At 31.0% G+C, this 21,177-nt stretch overlaps 1 protein-coding gene across 1 annotated transcript in view; it reads left to right on the top strand.

Annotated features, from left to right (window-relative positions):
• Nucleotides 1–21,177, top strand: part of LOC139511735 (polycystin-1-like protein 1) — a gene marked incomplete in the record, with an annotated part of 223,869 nt that overhangs the window by 123,375 nt on the left and 79,317 nt on the right. Inside the window, 11 exon segments of the mRNA XM_071298777.1 lie at nucleotides 458–596; nucleotides 1,397–1,612; nucleotides 2,460–2,641; nucleotides 5,125–5,355; nucleotides 6,383–6,717; nucleotides 7,157–7,261; nucleotides 7,737–7,838; nucleotides 8,519–8,596; nucleotides 9,563–9,772; nucleotides 11,775–11,914; nucleotides 12,591–12,720. Of these exon segments, the coding sequence (XP_071154878.1) occupies nucleotides 458–596; nucleotides 1,397–1,612; nucleotides 2,460–2,641; nucleotides 5,125–5,355; nucleotides 6,383–6,717; nucleotides 7,157–7,261; nucleotides 7,737–7,838; nucleotides 8,519–8,596; nucleotides 9,563–9,772; nucleotides 11,775–11,914; nucleotides 12,591–12,720 (1,868 nt within the window).

Raw genomic sequence — 21,177 nt, 5'->3', positions numbered from 1 at the left:
CAAAATGTGTCTTGGTTTTGAAAAGGACAAATTATTATAGACATGTTCCCACTAATGTAACTTTGCTACTGGCCATTATTTTCTTAATACATCATAATTATATTTCCTTCTTCATTGCATGATCTAATTTATATAGCAGCTAACTCATTGTTATCAAATAACCACATTTCATAGGTTATAATTTAATATTTGTCCTTTGGGAGAAAATGCAACATTTTGATGGCAAAATTCATATACTGTATAATTGCTTTACCAGTGAGGATAAAGCTTCTTTTACTATATAATTTAAAATTTGGCTTTTGAATTTGGAAATATTTTGTTTCATTAAAATGATTATCTAACTTTAGCTGCTTATGAAAATTTGGGAAAGTTTGCAAGTCACTCCCTACTAAAAAAAGTTTATTTCTGGCGTCAGAATAATTTAGAAAATATGACTAATATATTTTTTGATTTTCAGAGAAGGAGTGTATAATGTGACCGTATTGGCATCTAATTCTATCAGCCATGCTAGTGAAAGTAAACAGTTGTTTGTCCTAGATAGGAAATGCTTCCCACCAGAAATATCTGTACATGGTCAAAATATAACACTAACAACAGTAAGTAGGTTCAATATCTGTACATGGCCAAAATATAACACTCACTACAGTAAGTGTAAACTTTGTTCAATAAAGAGTTAAGAAATGAGACTGACCTAACAATATAAGACAATTTCTTTTGCTAGTAGTAAAGATTTAATGACAGTTATAAGGCATCCTGTTTGATATTTGAAAGCATTGAAAGAATTTGATTGTAGCAGCCAAATAACTTTTGATTTCTTGAGCCATTTTACGTTTGACTTAAAAACTTCTGGATTTTTCCCATAGTGTTTTATTTATTAATAAATGTTGTTTACGGATGCACGAATTGTAAGTAGATAATAACTAAACAAACCAGCATCAAAACTTAAAACTTAAGACATCAAAGAATTAAACAGGTTCCTGCAGGGAGATTGCAAGATCGTAGGGTTAAGATACCAGTGATTAATCATCTTAGTACAATGCTTTTGGCTAATGTACTGCACCTAAAACTTTGAGTCATTGTGTGTGGTGGTGTTACCACTAAACTAATGTTTTCAGGGTTAAATCAAGATAAATACTTTATCTTTTGTATGGGATGTACATAATTTAAAAGTATTATACAATAGTTTAAAAAAAGATGTACTAGAAGCCTTTTTATGGAAAGTCCAAATTTGAAACATGATCCTTAATTATCAATATTATTGATAAGATAAACCTTCAAAACGTTATGCAATTACCTAATCTGTTCCAAATGACAGTCTACAAGAGTAAAAAGGTCACAATTAATCTTAGGGTTGATGTGTGTATAAATAATTTGTTTATTTGGCTTTTCATTTTAGATTAATAAGTCTCAGCATTTACGTTTTGAAGTAGAAATGGCTATACCTGTATGTGAGAACACAACAATCCATGCTGAGTATAGTTGGAGGTTGTATAACAGCTCTGATAACCAGCTGATACAACTTACACATGTTGCTAGTAGTACATTCCACCAGAAGATATTGATGATACCTCCTTGCACATTAGAAGATGGAAAATATCAGTTGGAAGTTAAGGTATGGTGAATCTCATATGAAAATTTTAGTCTAATGTGTATTGAGGGTTATTTTAAAAAGGAATGTGAAAGAAAAAGTATCAGTGTATGGGCATTACCTTGCAACTCAGAAATTCTAAATGTTGCAATCAATTGGCAGGTGTCTCGAAATATAGAAGGATAATTCATAGAAATGTCTCAATAAGTCCATTGATTCTGAAAGACTATACAAGAAGGGCGAAAGATACCAGAGGTACATTCAAACTCTTAGATCGAAAATAAAGTGAAAACTCCCATGACTGTAAGAGAAAAAGACAAAAAATAGTACACACACACAACATAAAAAACTAAAGTCTAAGCAACATGAACCTCGTCAAAAAACTATGAGTGATCTCAGGTGCTCAGGAAGGTTAAGCAGAGCCTGCTCCACATGTGTTGCTCATGTTATTAGACACCTGGTAAATAGTCTAATTCTGTAAGTCACATTCGTGAAAAAGGAACAGGATTGTAGTTTCAACATAAGGAACAAATCCAATATCATCTGCTATAAAACAGTTATTTCTTAATGGTCAACCAACTCATGATGGCGTCTGTAAAATTTACAAAGGGATGATAAAGGGATGATTTCAACTTCACCATACAACTTCATGCGTATTTCATTCATACCACTTGATGAACCAAGTTTGAAAAACATTCATGGAGTTTTCATCTACAATATTTATAACTTTCTGCTAATGACATCTAATTGGTAATGTGGTGCCCTTTTTTTTGCATTTCATGAGACAAAAAAGAATTTATGTGAGTAAATTTAATGTAGAATTAAGCCTTTTGTACTTCCAGTAACTATATAATATGTTCTTCTGATTAAGGTACAAATAAAGGATACCATTGTGTACAGAAAGAAAGCTATACCCGTAGAAGTTCTTCCAAGTCCTTTATCAGCAGTTATCAAAGGTGGTATGGTAAGGGAGATAACTTGTCATGATACTGTTCTGTTGGATGGTTCCCTGTCTGGTGATGTTGTAGATTGTACTAACAACGGTCAGTTAAGGTAAGCTGAAAAAGCTATTTGTAATTTATGAAATGTATTTGAATTTAAGAAAACTAGGGAGGCGAGGGATTTAATCCAACAAAAAAACCTTGTAAAACTGATGTATTGCACAAGATAAAAACTATGATGATCTGGACACCATAAAAACTAACCACTTTAAAGTAAATGTAATCTTTAAATTTTAAAGACCAAAATAGGAGTATTCATAGGGAAATCTGTCAAGGAAAAGTCATTAGAGATTTATATATACTGATTCTAACATGACGTCCTTCAAACGCTTTGAGTACACACCCGTGGTAAAATATGAATATATTGCCAGTGCTGTTCCGATTGTACTCCCACGTCATATGCTTTTTAACCGGATTTTTGTGACAAAAATGTCGGTTATTGATTTGGGGATGTACGGCGGGCGGCCGGGCGGTCGGGCGGGCGGGCGGCAATCAAATGTTGTCCGTGCATTAACTCATGAACCGTTCAACCAAAGCTTTTAAAATTTTAATATGTTATTACTGACAACTATACGAAGGTCAAGTTCAATAATGGCGATTTTGACTTTTACCGTTCAGGAGTTATGGTTCTTGAAAGGCGGCAATCAAATGTTGTCCGTGCATTAACTCATGAACCGTTCAACCAAAGCTTTTAAAATTTTAATATGTTATTACTGACAACTATACGAAGGTCAAGTTCAATAATGCGATTTTAACTTTTACCGTTCAGGAGTTATGGTTCTTGAAAGGCGGCAATCAAATGTTGTCCGTGCATTAACTCATGAACCGTTCAACCAAAGCTTTTAAAATTTTAATATGTTATTACTGACAACTATACGAAGGTCAAGTTCAATAATGGCGATTTTGACTTTTACCGTTCAGGAGTTATGGTTCTTGAAAGGCGGCAATCAAATGTTGTCCGTGCATTAACTCATGAACCGTTCAACCAAAGCTTTTAAAATTTTAATATGTTATTACTGACAACTATACGGAGGTCAAGTTCAATAATGGCGATTTTGACTTTTACCGTTCAAGAGTTATGGTTCTTGAAAGATTGAAAAATGGAGTTTTCAGTCATGTCCATGCATTTACTCATGAACTGTTCTACCAAAGCTTCCCAAATTTTAATATGTTGTTACTGATGACAGAATGGAGGTCAAGTTCAATAATGACGATTTTGACTTTTACCGTTCAGGAGTTATGGTTCTTGAAAGATTGAAAAATGGAGTTTCCAGTCGTGTCCGTGCATTTATGCATGAACTGTTCTACCAAAGCTTTCCGAAATTTTAATATGCTGTTACTGATGACAAAATGGAGGTCAAGTTCAATAATGACGATTTTGACTTTTACCGTTCAGGAGTTATGGTTCTTGAAAGATTGAAAAATGGTGTTTCCCGTCGTGTCCGTGCATTTTCTCATGAACCATTCAACCAAAGCTTTTGAAATTTTAATATGTTGTTACTGATGACAAAATAGAGGTCAAGTTCCATAATGTCGATTTTGACTTTTACTGATCAGGAGTTATGGTTCTTGAAAGATCGTAAAATGGCGTTTCCATTTACGTTGTTGCATTTACTCATGAACCATTCAATCTAAGCTTTTCAAATATTATTATTTCAAAATGTTAATACTGATAATAAAATGGAGGTCAAATTTGATATTGATGATTTTCACTTTCACCATTCATCAGTAATGGTTCTTGTGATATTGCCAGGACACAAATAAATGTAAATAAATCCGGTTTGCTGTCGTTGTGACAGCCTCTTGTTTATGAATGAGATACCCGACGTCATAGAACAATGACGTTAGAATGTAAGCATTTTACGGGAAAATACACGCTTGTGAATCCGAAAATCATCACAAGGAAACATACACAAATGATGCTAAAATGTGGCAAAAGCCCTTTATTGTACATCATATAAGACATGTAAATAAATTATCATTCAAATTCATCCAAAACTGTCTAAATACATTATTTTAAATAGTTTAAGCATGTCACTAATGCAGTTTGCTCCGTTCTTTTACGCTAGTTTATTAGTGCGTTTATTTATGGGAACGGCAAATATTTGCCTACACCTAGAGCGCTTCGATCCAAAAGAATTGCCGTATGTGTCCTATCAGAATCGAAATAATTCATGGGGGCTTGAATATATCTAGATTTTACCACGGGTTGTCCCTTTATGCCGATATTTTACCTCTCGCTATCGCTCAGGGGTAAAATATTTGTCATAAAGGGCCAACCCGTGGTAAAATCATGATATATTCAAGCCCCCATGAATTATTTCTTAATTATTTCCTTGTGGTGGTTGGTTCGTTAGAAGATCAACAGTTATTAAGTGCCTGAGAACAATGATATTATGTTTGTTGGGCATATCATGAATACTATAAAAGGTACATTTAATTTACAACTGCAATGGCTCCACTTAATTAAAATAAATATGTCTGAGGGATTGTGAAAACAGGAAAGTAGTTAAGAATAATGTTTACTTCTTTTAGGTATAAGTGGACTTGCTCCAGAAACTTTGACTATGCTTCATCCGAGTCCTGTTTTCAAAATAATATCACTGACTTGGTGACATTTAACCAGTCTGTAGTTGTATTTCCAGCAGAATATTTTATTTCTACACTCACTGAAGTTGTCATTAATTTGACAGTGTGGAGAGATGATAAGAATGCAGCGAGTTCTATCCAAGTTATAAAGATCAATGACGAGCCTAGATCTATAATGTAAGTATGGCTGAATATGGTTTACTTCTACCAAAATATTTATTTAAGTCTACTGTGGATTCATCTATTTTCGACGGTAACGATTTTTCGTTGATTAAGGAAAACTTACTTGTTCGTGGATATTTAATTTTTTGGATTTGGCAAAATCTGCATACAAGCTTATAGAAAGTTTGGTATTCATTGAACATTTAGTTTTGTGGTTTACCTGTTCCCACGAAATCCACGAGAATTGGAATCGAACAAATAATAATGAATCCACAGAACTTTCGAATGCTTTTGATTTCCTGTGTTCATGATGATATTTAAAGTAGTATCCAAAGGTACTGATAGGCTTGTCAGTTGCCAAAATTATTTTTCTCGTGGCTCTCTTTATTTTCAATTCAAACTAAAAACTAATTTCAGTGTTTTGTTTCTATAATGTCAAGTAAGATATGTTTTTTATGCATATTATGGATAATCTTTATATTAATGTGAATCTGTATAAAAACCTCATTAAGTGTATGTAAAGTAAGTTATCTGTATTTAATTAACGTTTTTTGATTGAGTTAAGCCTTCCAATTGATATTTTATCGTTTGTTTTTCTATGGTGGGATATTATGCTATTGTTTCGGAAAAAGGGAGAAGGTTTGGTACCATTAAAATTTTGAATCCCGCTGCAAATGTTTGCACCTGTCCTAAGTCAGGAAGGAATCTGATGTACAGTAGTTGTTGTTTGTTTATGTAATTTATACGTGTTTCTCGTTTCTCGTTTTATATATAGATTAGACCGTTGGTTTTCCCATTTGAATGGTTTTACACTAGTTATTTTGGGGCCTATTATAGCTTGCTTTTCAGTGTGAGCCAAGGCTCCGTGTTGAAGGCCGTACATTGACCTATAATGGTTTACTTTTATAAATTGTTATTTGGATGGAGAGTTGTCTCATTGGCACTCACACCACATCTTCCTATATCTATATATTAAAAAGATATTTGAATACATTTCTTATAAATTACAATCAATGATAAGTACTTCTCTGTTATTTCACAGGCTGAGTATTTATTGTCCACAGTGTGAGAAGCATAGAATAAATGTGAATGAACGCCTTTTACTCCAGGCAGTGTGCCAAGGATGTCCAGAGAATAATACACAATACAAATGGTCAACATATTTTGTTTATCAGAGATACTATCCACGCCAAGATCCTGTTGTATGTTTGATAAAGAGAGTTGATGGGTCCAGCTTTAATTTGTTGGTGTTAGAAAATGAAACCGTATCAGAAAATAACACTTACAAAGATATGTACATACCAGAGACCAGAGACCTGGACACTCAAACATCTGGAAATGATTCTGTTATTAATAAGTCCTTGTTTGATGTGAAAAGTAAGACCATCTTATTGCATACACAATATAACTATAGCTGAAAATCACATATATACTTTAAATTCATAAATTATAAAGGTTTTAATTAATATATGAATAATGCAACTTGGTGATTATCTTAGTAATAAGGTCTTGCATTATGATATCTCATATATATAGCCGTATAAAGCATTTCCTCAAATTATAAAAAAAATTATCACACATTTTTCTTTAGTCTTAAAAAATCACAATAATTTTGTAATTTTCAGTAAATCAAAGAACTGAGACATTGAAATTTTATTGTGGAGGTGTTTGTGATACTCATGATACAATACTTTGATCAAATTATAATGGAGAAACAAAAAGTTTCATTAATTGAAAAATAATTGAGTCTCAAAACATTAAACTGTGATGTTTTTTGTTGTTGTTGATTTTTTAATGATTTTTTATTGATTTTCAGACCCAGTAAGAAGAAAAAGACGGTCACCTTTTGATCTTCCCTCCACACCAATGTACCCTACCATTAGAGAGAGCCCAAGTTTTGGGATACCATTTGGCATACCAAGTAAGTGAATTAAAGAAAATTTAATAAAATATTTTGAAAAATTGACTTCCATCTGAATATCTATGCTGCTTATTTGTAGCATTTTGGTAAAGGCATCTCAGCTACCTATCATGTGTACTTTAATACATATAATGTTGTTCTTCACACACAAAAATTAACTTTAAGCAAACTGTGCAAACAAAAACTGTTGTGAGGTTTTAGTATTTTACTTCCTAAAAACTGTCTGCAATTATTTGCAAATATGATTATTCCTTCTTATAAGTGTATTCTGTTTATTGAGAGAAAAGATATCAACTAACTAAACATATCACCCACTCATGTGCAATAGATTTATCCTGTGCATTGAAAATCACTTTTAGAGGCAAGTGAGACTCGTATTACTAGAAATTTGCTGAAATATTATCATTAATGCAAAAGTACTTTTGAGTTTAGTTTATAGGAGAATGTTGACTAATATTGGATTTTATGTTTTCAGGAAGTAGATCGAGTTACAGTAGAAGAAGTCGTAATAAAGGTCTCGGAACACACTACAGTGCTAACACACCTAACGCTCCTTACAACGCCTTTCATTTATTAGGTATAAAACTGCTCTCTTATTCATAACACTTTGACTTGTTTCTCTCTCTGTGAAATTTTTACATACAAAAAAATCTGATACTAAAATTACAAGAATAGTGACAAAATTGGTTATGAATATATCTTTTGTAAGCAAATTGAGGACAGACAGGAGTCTAATAGAATCTTGTATATATTAGAATGAGTGAGGTCAATGATATGATCCCTGGCATAGTTTGACAACATTCTCGAAGCATGCATCATTTAGATATAAAAGTAACAACTGATAGGCTTGAATTCCCCAAAACTGTTTTTGGATAAGGTGATTATACTATTTTTATACAACAGCAAAACATTTTGTGGTCGTGTATTGGTATCATGTTGACATCATCAGAATACATTTTATGATATATTTTAATGGGTTCTTATGGTTGCAAACTCCATTGGAAATCTGAATTGAGATTATGACCATATCTTGAGGGAAAAATATTGTTTTTGGAAAAGGAGAAGGGGGGGGGGGGGGTGGGGGGGGGGGGGGTCAATTCACAACAGCATAATGTAAAGCATGTAAATAGAGCCCCTGAGTTACCAAAGACTGCCCCCATGTTATTTATGTTTAGTTGATAAGTTTTAAGAATTATTTTACACTATTATACATTATTTATGTCATCAGAAATTTATAATGATGTATGAATGTTTTAGGCACAGGAATAGTAGAATTGGAAGAAGGAACTCCAACAAACACAAGACATAAAGACAGACCATCTTATGTGGAACCAGGTAAACTTTACTTGCAGTAGGAGAGTTCTCAAATTATTGAATTAAATCAAATATGATATGCTAATGTGGCAAAAAAACTTAGGGACAACATGTTTTTAAAAGAATTACTGAAAAATTACTTTTAAACATGAACGATGCTTACAAAACAGTTTTGACCCCATATTGAATTTTCAACGAAAGTTTTATATACAAGCTATTTTTCGCTTAGTTAATTCAAATATGTGATAAAAAATATATGTTAATGTGCTTTTTAGAGATAAATAAGATAGAAATTTTGGACATTTTCTTGAAGTTTTTGTTTTTCAGATATTTCTATCCTTTGGAAAAACATTGCAAACTTTTTTCTGAAAGAAATAAAAGCAAGCAGATTTTTGGAAAAACATTTTGAATATGGTGTTTGGAAAAAAAAAGAATATCTCTAAATGGAGCTATCAATATTTTTTAGTTCATTTACTTCCTTAATTAATGCGATTCTAACTTTCAGTATCAATTTTTTGAATTCTAAATTTTTTAAATTTCACCTATCAATTACATCCGTAAAAGAAGTTTTACTATTGTCTTGATCATAAACACTAAACTAATATTCTCTTGTGCACAAACAGTAGACATTTGCTATAAAATACATTAGGTACATCCCCTGCTAAACATAGGAAGACTTATTACTACATTCTTTGACATTACAAGACATTTTATATTTGAGGAAAGCGATTTATGAATTTTATGTCTACTGAAAGTTTATCTTATAAATGTCTTCACACTGATTTAAATGTGATAAAGTACATTTGTTTGGAAGCTTTTACAGAAATTCATTACTTGAAATAAATAATACAGCATAACACTAGAACTTATAAGATCTTAGAAAATTTGCCTTATGTATAAATGCACTGATCTACAGTATATTTAAGTATCATTTTTACAAAAAAAAATGTATATCTTTAATATGTTAAGTTATATGTTTTTTTATAGGAGTGGATCATGGAAATATAGATAAAGTGTATAATCAGGAGAGCCAAAAACCTACAAGAAAGGTTCATATCCTAGAAAAGCCCAGTCGACGTGCCTACCTATTTGATGAACAGACCACAACAGGCACACACAAACAATCACTTGTTATTAAACCAGACTTCTTCAGACAGGGCTTAGAATACATTATTAAAGTTCAGGCTAAAACAAAAGGTTAGTATTCCCTTAATGGACCATTTCAGTGAAAGGTCAGTGAAAATCACAATATTTCAGCACTATTGATGGAGAAATCCATAGTACTTAGAATGAACCAACCACCTTTGAGTCTCGCTCTACTCCAATTAGATATCCAATTACTGAATAATGGTCATTTAATAACATCACCTTTCTGTTCATAAATTTAAAAACAACAATATTTATACAAATCAAAACTGTATATTCGGACTATTATGGAATGAGCTGTAAAAACAAGACTGTTTTTCACTCAGTGTAAGTAAGTAAGTAAGTAAGTAAGTAAATTTTATTTAGAGTCGGCATATATATACATTATAACAGACAAAACATGAGCTCTGGTGAGCTCTTTAACCGACAGTGTAGTTTTACAGCAATTAACCAGTCGTATTCCCCAGGAATTGGAATATTCTTGTATTTGATTATAATTTTAGAATCCATGGCTGTCTCAGGGACTTACTGATTTATTTATTGAGGAAATACCAATGTCCAGGGTAAAGTAGCAATTCTCTGGCTGTTAGCTCTGTACTACACTGGTCAATTGTCCAGGGTAAAGTAGCAATTCTCTGGCCGTTAGCTCTGTACTACACTGGTCAATTAAGTTTACCATTCCATTTTATCTAATTGCTAGATGGAGTCTCCTACACTCACTGTTAGACAGGTTTCAATTTCAGGCTTTGATTTAAGATCTACAAGGAAGGTTAATGTATTACAGCGGTTGATTATTTATATGAGGTCATAAAAGAGAATGCTATTAATGGTATTATGTGACTGTTTTAAGTTATTTGAAATACATAAAATGAACAAATGCATTTTGTTTGACAGAAGCGAGCTGTGAATTGTTTTAAATAATGAATTGCTTCATGTAGATGGCTTCATTGTGTATTGATGATCATTGTGTTCAGGTAGAAGAGGAAGTACAATCTATATTGATTAATTTAGAGAATGTTAACTTGCTTTGTGTAGTATTTTTACAGTGTTTTCATTTGCCTTTTAATTCTATTCAGTTGCTGGAATTCATTTCCTTCAAACCTTTAATTGAATTAGGCTTCTTCATCCATAATTAATGTCCTATTGTAGTTAAAGTGGTATGAATTAGCTGAATGGCTGGTTTTCATGTTATTTTTACATTCCTCAGGCTAGGAACAATCAGTCCAGCGGTGAAGTGATTTGTTGTTGTTACAACTGTTCTGATTACCTTTTATTGCCAAATTAAATTGCCGATTTTTTTCCCTCTTTGTCATTTATATTTTAATTAATTTTCTCATCAAACCAATGCTTATCTTCTAAGAGTTTTTTATTCCATCAAGTATGCATGTAATGGTTTTCATATACTGATGCGTCTTGGACAGATATGAATCTAAAGATTTGCTGATAGAGTAGTTTTTCAATTTAAAAATTTCAAATTGATTAGTCAATCACTTTGATTTGATTTACCTTGACTCAGTACAAAGAAATAGCGTGTTCCTTTTATGATAGGCATATGAGATAAAGAATTACTTAATTAATATGTTGTATGTTCCACACACTTACATTTTACTCTTTTGAGCTATCAGATTTAAGTAATTTCCAAAGTCTTGATTTTTAAGGGCGTTCAAGGACTTGTATGTTTAATTTTGGAACTGTCATTTCAATAAGGCATTAGAAATTAGGTGCTGTAAATTCAGATATTATTGGGAAATTTTTATTATTTAGATTAATGTGACTCAGTGATAATAAGTACTGGCAATCTGTCTTTGATACATGTATGTGTTTGCATATTTCCTGAAATTGCAATTAAAAATCTTGCATTTGTTGTATCGCAATAATAAATACACATAATAATTTCCAAATTTACAGTACTTCAATAAATTTTCAGAATTCTAGCAGAGTTTTTTGGAGAGTGTGATGAAAATTCTTATATTGGTATTGTTAACAAAATTAGCCTACATAATTATGAAAGTTTAAATGTTAGATTTTATAATTGTCAATACTTTTGTTTTAGATGGAAACATATTAGGGACAGCCATGACAACTTTCTCTATAAACTCTGGTCCATCTAAAGGAGAATGTGAGATTTATCCAGATACGGGTACAGAAATAATAACAGAGTTCAAGCTTTATTGTAAGGCTTGGCAAGATCAGGTATACATTAACACTGTTATTCTTATCATATTTAAATGGTGGTACATGCCAAATTTAGGTTTCCATTCTTTGGATTTTTTTTGGACATGAATTTATGAATGAAAATAATATTCATGCATAAATGGCCTTGTTCTCAAGTTTAAGACTTAAATTTAAATTTTTTACTGATCTTTTTACATGTATATCAGGATAAAGTAGCAAGTGTGTTATGATAATGGTCTTATTTTGACTGTACAATAAAGTACTATAAAATTAGATGAAATGCATCATTAGGTAAATTGGACCATTTTCATAAAATACTAGATTTTTAATTTTTCTAAAACAATAGTCAAAAATGTTTTGTTTTTTAAAAATCCAAATCAAAAGGTTTAGATGGTGTTGCCTCAGTATGTTAGTGGTAAATTTTTATTCTGCAACACAATTTATTTCTAAGATATTCAAGATTTTGTGTCAATTTGTAAAATTTTTTGTTTTAGTAGTATTGACTAAAAAATAATAAATTTGAAATGTAATACCATTGTGAAACACCGATACCTGATGAATTATTGAAACAAAAGTACATAAAACTGCCACTTGTCCATAACAACACAAAAGATAATATCATTGAATTGAATTATTTATACCTATATATAGAATCTGCTATATAGTATATATGCATTGAATTATTTATTTCTAGGACAAGCCAATCCAATATGAAGTAAGTTACAGCTTTGATGAAGATGGCATTAAATATATAATATACAGAGGCTTGCGGCATGATGTTAACTTCACACTGCCAGCGGGAGATGTGTCTCAAAACCATAAAGGTAAGATCATTTATTTGGTTTCGAATCAACCGCTGTCCATTTTGCTGACAGACTGCTGCAATTCTTACTTGGAATTATGAAGACTGAGAGACCATAGAGATGTAATGATTGTTTTTTGCAACAAATGCATATGGCCTGAGTCTGTCTGGAAATTTTGAATGCCTTACATAAGTTTGTCTAGTGAAATTTGGTTTTAGAACAGAATTAAAATTATGATAATCTTCACAAAATGATGAGGCAACTATTCACAAGTTAACTGAAAAGTTTTTTTATGGAAGAAGACAAGTCCAATCTGTTACTAAATATTTGGTTGAACTTGGAAATAATGGTACTTTAAAATATGATTGTTTTCACTATGAAATGTTTTTTACATGTGTTTCACACACACATATATATTTATATACCCTTGAATTAATGGAGTGTAATTAGGATGATATTTGATCCACATCAGTGAACAAAAACTTCTTTACCCTAATTTTAAGAATTTTTATAAGACAAATTGTATTTTTTACCCCCAAAGTTTGTCTGCCCATCAGTCAGTCCATTTGTCCTTTTGTAAGACCTTCTGTCTTTCTCTTTGTCAACAAAATATTTTAAACAGTCTCTTCTCTACTGAAAATAGTTTCTACAGATTTGATCAGCAGCTTGACAGTAATGACTGCCAGAGACCTACTTCCTGCTTGCCAAGTTTTGTAATATATTGAATGAATTTCAAAAATTTCGGTGATCTATTTTTTCAATACGACTGAATGGAATGATTCATATTCAACCAGCAGCTCAACAGAGATCAGATGAAGCCTGTGTGGACTTTTCAAATCTGTCAGACACCCACTTCCTGTTTTCAGATACTTTGAGTTACTACTGGGATTTAAAATAAAGTTTAAGTTAAAGAAATCCATACATTATGCACTTTTACAAGAATTTGTTGTTGTTTTTTTAGTATTTCTGTGTTCATGTTTTGATTCCAACTGACAGTAAAAAACATTTTTAAGTAGTCTGGAGTGTGAGGATGCTGATTAAATATCAAGCCTAATTCTTCAGCTAAACTGCCATTTAATGTTTTATTTGATTTGAAATTAAATTGAAGCTTCCTAAGATTTCATCAGATGCTAAGCCGATTTTCATCTTATATAATTGGACTGTACAGTAAAATAGGCATTTATTAATAGAATCTCGGCATACTCTCCACAATCAAATTGGTTCTGCTTGTGTCATTTATTGATATTAACAAATCTTATTAATTTTCTTCTGTGTTTTCCTCACGTTCAAGTTGAATTAGGGGCTCGAGAGCAAGGATATCAAGGAATATTGTTTTGTAAGATGCTTAAAGAATGGCAGAGAAATTCTTACCATTTTTTGTATAAATGAAAGCAAAATACCATTTAGCACATTAGGCCAAAGTAAAGAAATGATTTTTGCTATAGGGCTATGTTGATTTGTTATTCTTGTCCAATAAGGAAACATCATTTTATCACTTTAAAAACAATGAACTAAGAATGAAAATAAGAGGCATGCTATTATTCTGATTATTTCATTTATTTCAATTAAAATATTGATTGATTGTTGTTTGCTTTACACCCAGTTACAAATATTTCATGGTTGGTCACTTGCAGAAAACCTGGCACTCTCTCTACACAAGGCATCAGATTTAATGTCCCTATTATGACTGTACAAGGGCTTAGGCTGCAAATTTATACATCCTGCACAGCTCAACAAAGTCACCAAACCCTCAAAAGAAGACTAAGGAATGACCATTTAATGCCAACGTCAACCTTTGAGTCTCAAGTAATATTGTCAACATTTTTTAAAGGTGCTTTCTTTCTTGAAATATCCGTAATATTACTAAATTTATTTTTATTCTAATTGGCTGTCTTGTTTTAAGTGAGAAATTTGACATTGTCTATTGTACATAAAAATGAAAATAAGTTTCTTTAAATGATGCAAACTCCAATATTTTAATGTAATATACACTGTTCTAAGTTGATAAGATGCAGGAATAACTGGGTTTTTTTCATGACCATACAAACCTTGTTGTATTAAAATGAAAAACATGTATTCCATTGGCTGCTTTCTTTAACAATTGTTACCATCAGTGAGCAGTGAACAATTAAGCTTAATTTACTATCAATTAAAGTTATACCGTATTTGACCATGTATAGTATGCATCCCTTTTTTCATCCCCCCAAAATCGTGAAAAAATTTGAAAAGTCCCACCTCGAGATCCTCAGTAGTAAAATCTTGTCAAGAAAGTGATCTACAGTAATACTGTAATAAAGAGATACATTATAATTCTCTAGAAAGCTTCAGTTATTGTTCTGTAAGATATAAAATAGTCTTATGATAATAATCAAAATCTATCACCTTCCGCCAGATGTTAGACTTATAAATTTAATTGAAAATTAATAGTCATTTCAGTGGAATATCAAACAATTGATTTAGCTGTATAATTTTCTGTAATATAACACATTGGTTTTAGAGATAATGTTTTAACTGATTCATAATGCATTAGATATCCTATAATTTTGCTTTGGTAAGGATTATAGCATAAAAAAATCCCGATCAGGAAGTCTATAGTTTTACATATTTTACATTTTCTTGTTACTTTTATATTGGATTACGTCAATAGCATTTTAAATGCACTTCTTGTGGTTTTGATAAGGATAGATTCATGTTCATTCTAAACATGAGATTTAATCACTCTCTTCTGAAACTGCTAAACCAAATTTAATCAAACTTTCTTGTAACATATACAATCTGGATTTCTTAAAAATATGCTAATCCGTCAAGGGTAAAAAAAATCTTGTTCTGAATGATAAATTGGTAAAATTTCAAATTTCTTTTTTATGAAAATTGCAATTGAAATTCTTATAATATTTAGAGAAAATGATTGTTGACTGGCTAGTAATATTTTCTATAGTATGCTGATTTTGAGGCATACACATGATGCATGGCTACAATGATGCCTGAAAATGAACGTAGAAGTAACACTGTCTATTGTGAATTCAAATTTTATTTATGGGTACCAATTTCTTTTGAGCCAGTTTAGCATAAATACACCCGTCATATACAGCATGTAGTATGGCAATTCATATTGTCCATCTGATCACATGTCTCAAAAGATTGAGAATGTATGACTATCATCAGCACACACACATAAGTGTATTACATGCATAGAACATGTAATCAAACAAGCTCTTCGGAACTTCTAGTGTGCAGTTGAGAGACCGCTTTCTATTGAACTCGGAATTATTCTTGTTTGAAGTTAATTTTAATCAGATTTCTCATGCCATATTTTGATATTAATCTGTCAGACAAAATTAAATACAATTCTTTCAGCTAGTTAAAATGGAACCCTAACATTCATAAAGTCACTTGAAAGGCTTTTGAGCTGTTGTCAAGTCAAAATTATCAACTTGTGAATTTTTAAATGAAAAGTAATATTTGAATTTGCAGCAATTTAACATGGCTGACATATTCAAATTACCACTTCACATTCAGATACATGTATTTATCGTAGGCACAAAACTGCACATAATGAATTTAGTCTATTAGCTGTCATTTTCTTATATGGTTGAGGTATTGGCTACATTCTTTAGAAAGCATGTCTTTTAAGTTATTTGGTGCAGAGTGAGAAATCTAATGAGTTTCTACTTTTATATCATAGAATTTTGCTGCCACATATAATATGTTTGTAGTTGTTATGTAATAATTGAAATCTAAATTAAAATAAAAGGTGTTGTGGAGGTAATTTTGAGTGAGACAGCAATCCAACATCAAATTATAGTAAACTAAGACATTGAAAGGTCAAAATACAGTCAGGTGACGGGTAACGAGTGTCCATATGATATGTGAAGCTATATACGATTATCGCCCTGGATATTGACATTTCTCTGATTTGGTTCAGAAGGTTCCATCAAAGATGCAAGAAATACCATCTCAATACATGTGATTGTACATTCATTAAAGGAGATAAATGAATGAAAATCTTATACAATTAGAGAAAAACGGATAGGTTTAAGGCAATTCCTTAAGTGAAAAGCTTTAAAACCTTTTTGCACCAAATTTATCTGATGTTTTTTTTTTTATTTCCTTTTACACTAAGATAAATCAGTGTTACTCTATCAAATATATAAAGTTGCTGTCTTCCTGAAATAGTCTGTATTATGCAACACTATTTTGAATAATGAAGAAACTTTGTATTCAGTTTAGTAGTTTTACGTAGGAAGATTATTGAAGTGCAGTTTTAAGGGGCTTTGTCAGCAGATTCTTCCTTGACCAGAATTTTATATATATATATTTAATTATATATACTGTGAGTCATTACGATGCATGAAGACATCTTAATTTGAACAATTCATTGCTGCAAAGAACATCAATCTCGACATTGGCTGACGAGATCCCTCCTTACCATTGATTTCTACACGTTTCAATTTACAACATGTGAAAAGCTATTTATATAATGGGACCTGAGATGATGGAGAATTTATTTGCTTGAAAACTATAAGCTAAAAAGAAAATTAGCCCTGGAAATAGTCATTGAAATGTCCTTAATTGCCTCTGATGGGGAAATTTGGTGGTTAATTATATTTCTAAATGTTTATCTATTGGTGCTGTATATAGATGTTTTGATTGTAAGTGATTTCTAAATTGTAGACTTTATTGCTTTTTAACTTATTACCATAAAATTTGTCCGGAGGTTTTTTCGTCTTTGTCAGCAGATTAAAGAAGCAGACTACCATGTGTGAAATTGGCCAATGAGATTTTTATTCGTTTTAGAATAATATTGTAAGACATAAAAAATTCTCCCTAGGACTGTGTTGTTATGTCTGAACGTGTCCTAAGTAGTCGCCTAGACAATATAAAAATAAAGAAACTTGTTTTGATTGCAAATGAGATAACTATCTACCAGAGTTCACTGAGTGAATATAAGCAAATAAGGTTTTATCTTAGGGTCTTCAACATTCGCAAAAGCTGATGGTTTAAAGTTGGCTATAAAACTATAAGGCCCAGAATGAAAAAAATGTGAATGAAATCAAACAAAAAAATTTCACAGCCTAATTTGTAACAGAACGATTTATTAAAAAATAAATATGACATTCATGAACAATAAACAAAATTGGGGAATCAGATGTGTTCTGGCCATCATTATGTTTTATTTGTGGCAGCAATATGAACTCTTCAATCAAACTTAACATCATCTTTCTACTACCACTCCTAAGGATGTCTATTTCTGCCCCTGGCAACCAATATGTAATCATCTGTAGGACCTGTCTTGTTTGAGTTACCTCAGGCAACCTGATTTCATCCTAATTATCAAATCAATTTCAGTAATATAACCATTTTGTTCAACTTAGAAATGAAAGAGTTCTTTTGTTTACTAAACAAGAAAGATTTATTGATAAACATTGAGGTTTTCGTTGGTAACTTGTGTTCTTAATATTGACAATTACAATACAGGATTTAATTGAAAAATTAGCCAATCTGTATGTATTGATTTTGGGCTTTGTTGCTTGGGACAACCTTCCATTCTAAACTTGTTGCTCTAACATTTGATTATTAGTGACTACAATTTATTTAGAATTGTGGGTTGATAGAGAAATGACAAGAATTAAATGTATGGGTTTCTGTAGAAATGATGGTAGACATTATGTTGAATCAAAAGAATTTAATAAGCCTTCATCTAGTAATAAATATACTCAGAATAATATTTCAAATGATAATTTTAACAGTAGGGGAAATCAAATGATGATAGCATTTTAAACATTGAATTAAATGTTGCTGCTCCAAGTGACAGTATAACTATTGCAACTGCAATATGAACAAGATTTCTGTAGATAAAAATAGATTCTTGTGTTTTTCAATTTCTTCCATGTTTACAAGGGAGGAGGCATTTTGTAGCTTAAAACTTCATAGGAATGCAAAGAAAAACTAGCAAAAGAAGTTTGATATAACTTGTATTTACACGATTCTAAGCATAAAAATGTAATTTTGGTAAATGTAAAAGCTTTGTTTTAAAAATTCCAATAGGGAACATACTTAACATTATTTTAGTATTAAATTTAAAATGCGTTGATCTTGCACATAATTTTAGTATGAAGTGCTTTCTTGCTTCATACAAAATGTACTACAGTAAACACCCTAATAAAATTACAAAAAGTAGCATTCAGTTTTAGAGAATGGCATTGCTTGTGATGTTCATTTTCTTTCAAAAAATGAAATGTACTGTACTTCCTGTTTTACCTAAAATGCAACGTCAGCATAAAAAGACCAGCTCAAGTTCATATAAATAATTTATTGTGGTAATTTGATTTCTGAGAAATGGAATTCTGTATAACTTGATACTTATGCATAATATGAAATATCAGAATATTTATCCTATATCAAAAAGTCCTCTGCATACAGAGAATTCTTGATTTTGCACTAAGTTTTGTAATCTTTTTCATCAGTATAAATAGTTTATTTAGAACACTTATAAAATATATTATCTAAAAGTAATTAATTTAAGTGTTCTTTCTCTCCATCTTGAATAATAACTAAAATGGCATGTTGCCTTTCTACTTGATTGAGTTAATTGCAGATCTATCGTTTCAAAAGGTTAAACTAAAAAATTAAGAAAATGGTTTCTCTTTACTGAAAAAGCAATTTTCATACATTAGCTTTATAGCAGGCATTTATGTCTTTAAAAACCTTCTGACATTTGATCGCTGGGTTTTATTTCAAAAAGCTTTAGACTTGAAGTTTCTACAGGAAATTCTATCGACAGCACTGATAACTTTTATGTTTAGAAAATCAATGGGATCCTTCTGATGCAATGTGCGGGGACAAAAGCAAGTTGATGGACCTACAATTTTTCCCCAAACAAAAACTAAAGAAGCTTATTTTTCCAATACAATAAATTGCCATTATATGTCAGTATAATTCTCATTATAACTTTCACATTGATGGTCGTGGAAGTTTCTCCAAGGCACTTTTTAAGTGATGGTAATTATGTGTTTATATTTATTCTGCAATCAAGATTTAACTGTACACTGTGAATGGAACCAACAATAGAAACATATCTCGACACGACAGCGATTTAATGAGCCAGGTCCTAATGCGAGAGGAAATTAATGTAGAATTGGTCAATGTATAGCTTTATTGAGATTTTTGTGATTTTTATTCATGCAAGTGTCTAACCTCTAATCAATAAAATGGCTATCAGAATGATTAGATTCGGAATAATGTTTTTCTATATAGTGCCAGGCACAGTCGTTTGTAATGGTTTCAATGTAGAAAAGAAAACATCCATTTATTTGAATCTTATTAGAGATTCTCTATTCCCTTCTTTGTTTCTGTTTACATTGAGACAATATGATAGGTTTCATAACTGCATCAATATTTATAAGCCTTTAATTTTTCATTTTTTTAATGGGACAGTTTTAAAAGTGAAGTAGACAGTTGATATATAGTATATGCAAGATATTTAAAAAAAAAAAAAAAAAAAGATGATGATGAAGATGATAACATTTGATATTGCAAAGTTATTTCAAAGGTGAATTGGTATTTTCCACCATCTTGAATTGTAAAATAGCAGATAACTATAATCTAGATCTTCAATGAAATTTGCAAAAATTGAGATAAAAATGCAATTCATTTGTAAGACTCTTCATTAAAATGAAAACTATTGTGTATCTTATTCATTGGTAAGGCTGTTTGCGCAAATGTTTTTAAATTTTGTTTAACTTAAAGCATATAAGGGGAGAAAATTCAGGTAATCCCATTTTTTTAAAGGAATGTTCAGTAAAATTACCTATTTTGTATTGAAGAAGGCATAAGTCTCGCCTCGTAACACATTTTTTCGCTTTACTTTCTGAAGAGCTATTTTAAAGTATTTTATTTCAAAATTCAACTGATTATTTTTATTTCTATTCTCACAAAAAGTGTGTCTTTCGGTCTCTTGTGGAGATTTGTCTCATTGGCAATTATACCACATCTTTATGCTTTTTGCTTAAATTCTTGTTATTGAAATTCTTAATAAATTCCATCTTTATTTTGTACTATAATGTTCTGTGCTGCGCACAACATTTTTCTATTACAAAGAAAATAGTATATTTTCACTAGAATTTACTGTGCCGGGCACAACACTATCTAACCAAAATACATTGTATGGAAAGTGTTATGAACCGCTCAAAACATCATAACACCAAATAAACGGAATTTATTAAAAAACTTAAACACAAGAAATCATGCAAATTCTATAACTAAAAATGATACCAAGTTCAAATAATAGCCTGTTAAATGTTAAGTAATGTCATTGACTAATTCAGTTTTGTTCTTAAAAGTTTTTCAGTGTTCAAATTATCAAATTTTGGTCTTTGAAAAGAAAATTTTCCAAGCACAAAATCTCATACACTATGAAGTAAATATTTATCCTTAAGCAATTCTTTTTGATAGGAAACCAAATCTTAAACAAAAGTT

This window comes from Mytilus edulis, chromosome 2 (genome assembly GCF_963676685.1).
Source record: "Mytilus edulis chromosome 2, xbMytEdul2.2, whole genome shotgun sequence".
NCBI classification, from domain to species: Eukaryota; Metazoa; Mollusca; class Bivalvia; order Mytilida; family Mytilidae; genus Mytilus; species Mytilus edulis.
The sequence above is the reverse complement of the archived record's forward strand: the minus strand, read 5'-3'. Positions and strand labels throughout refer to the sequence as shown.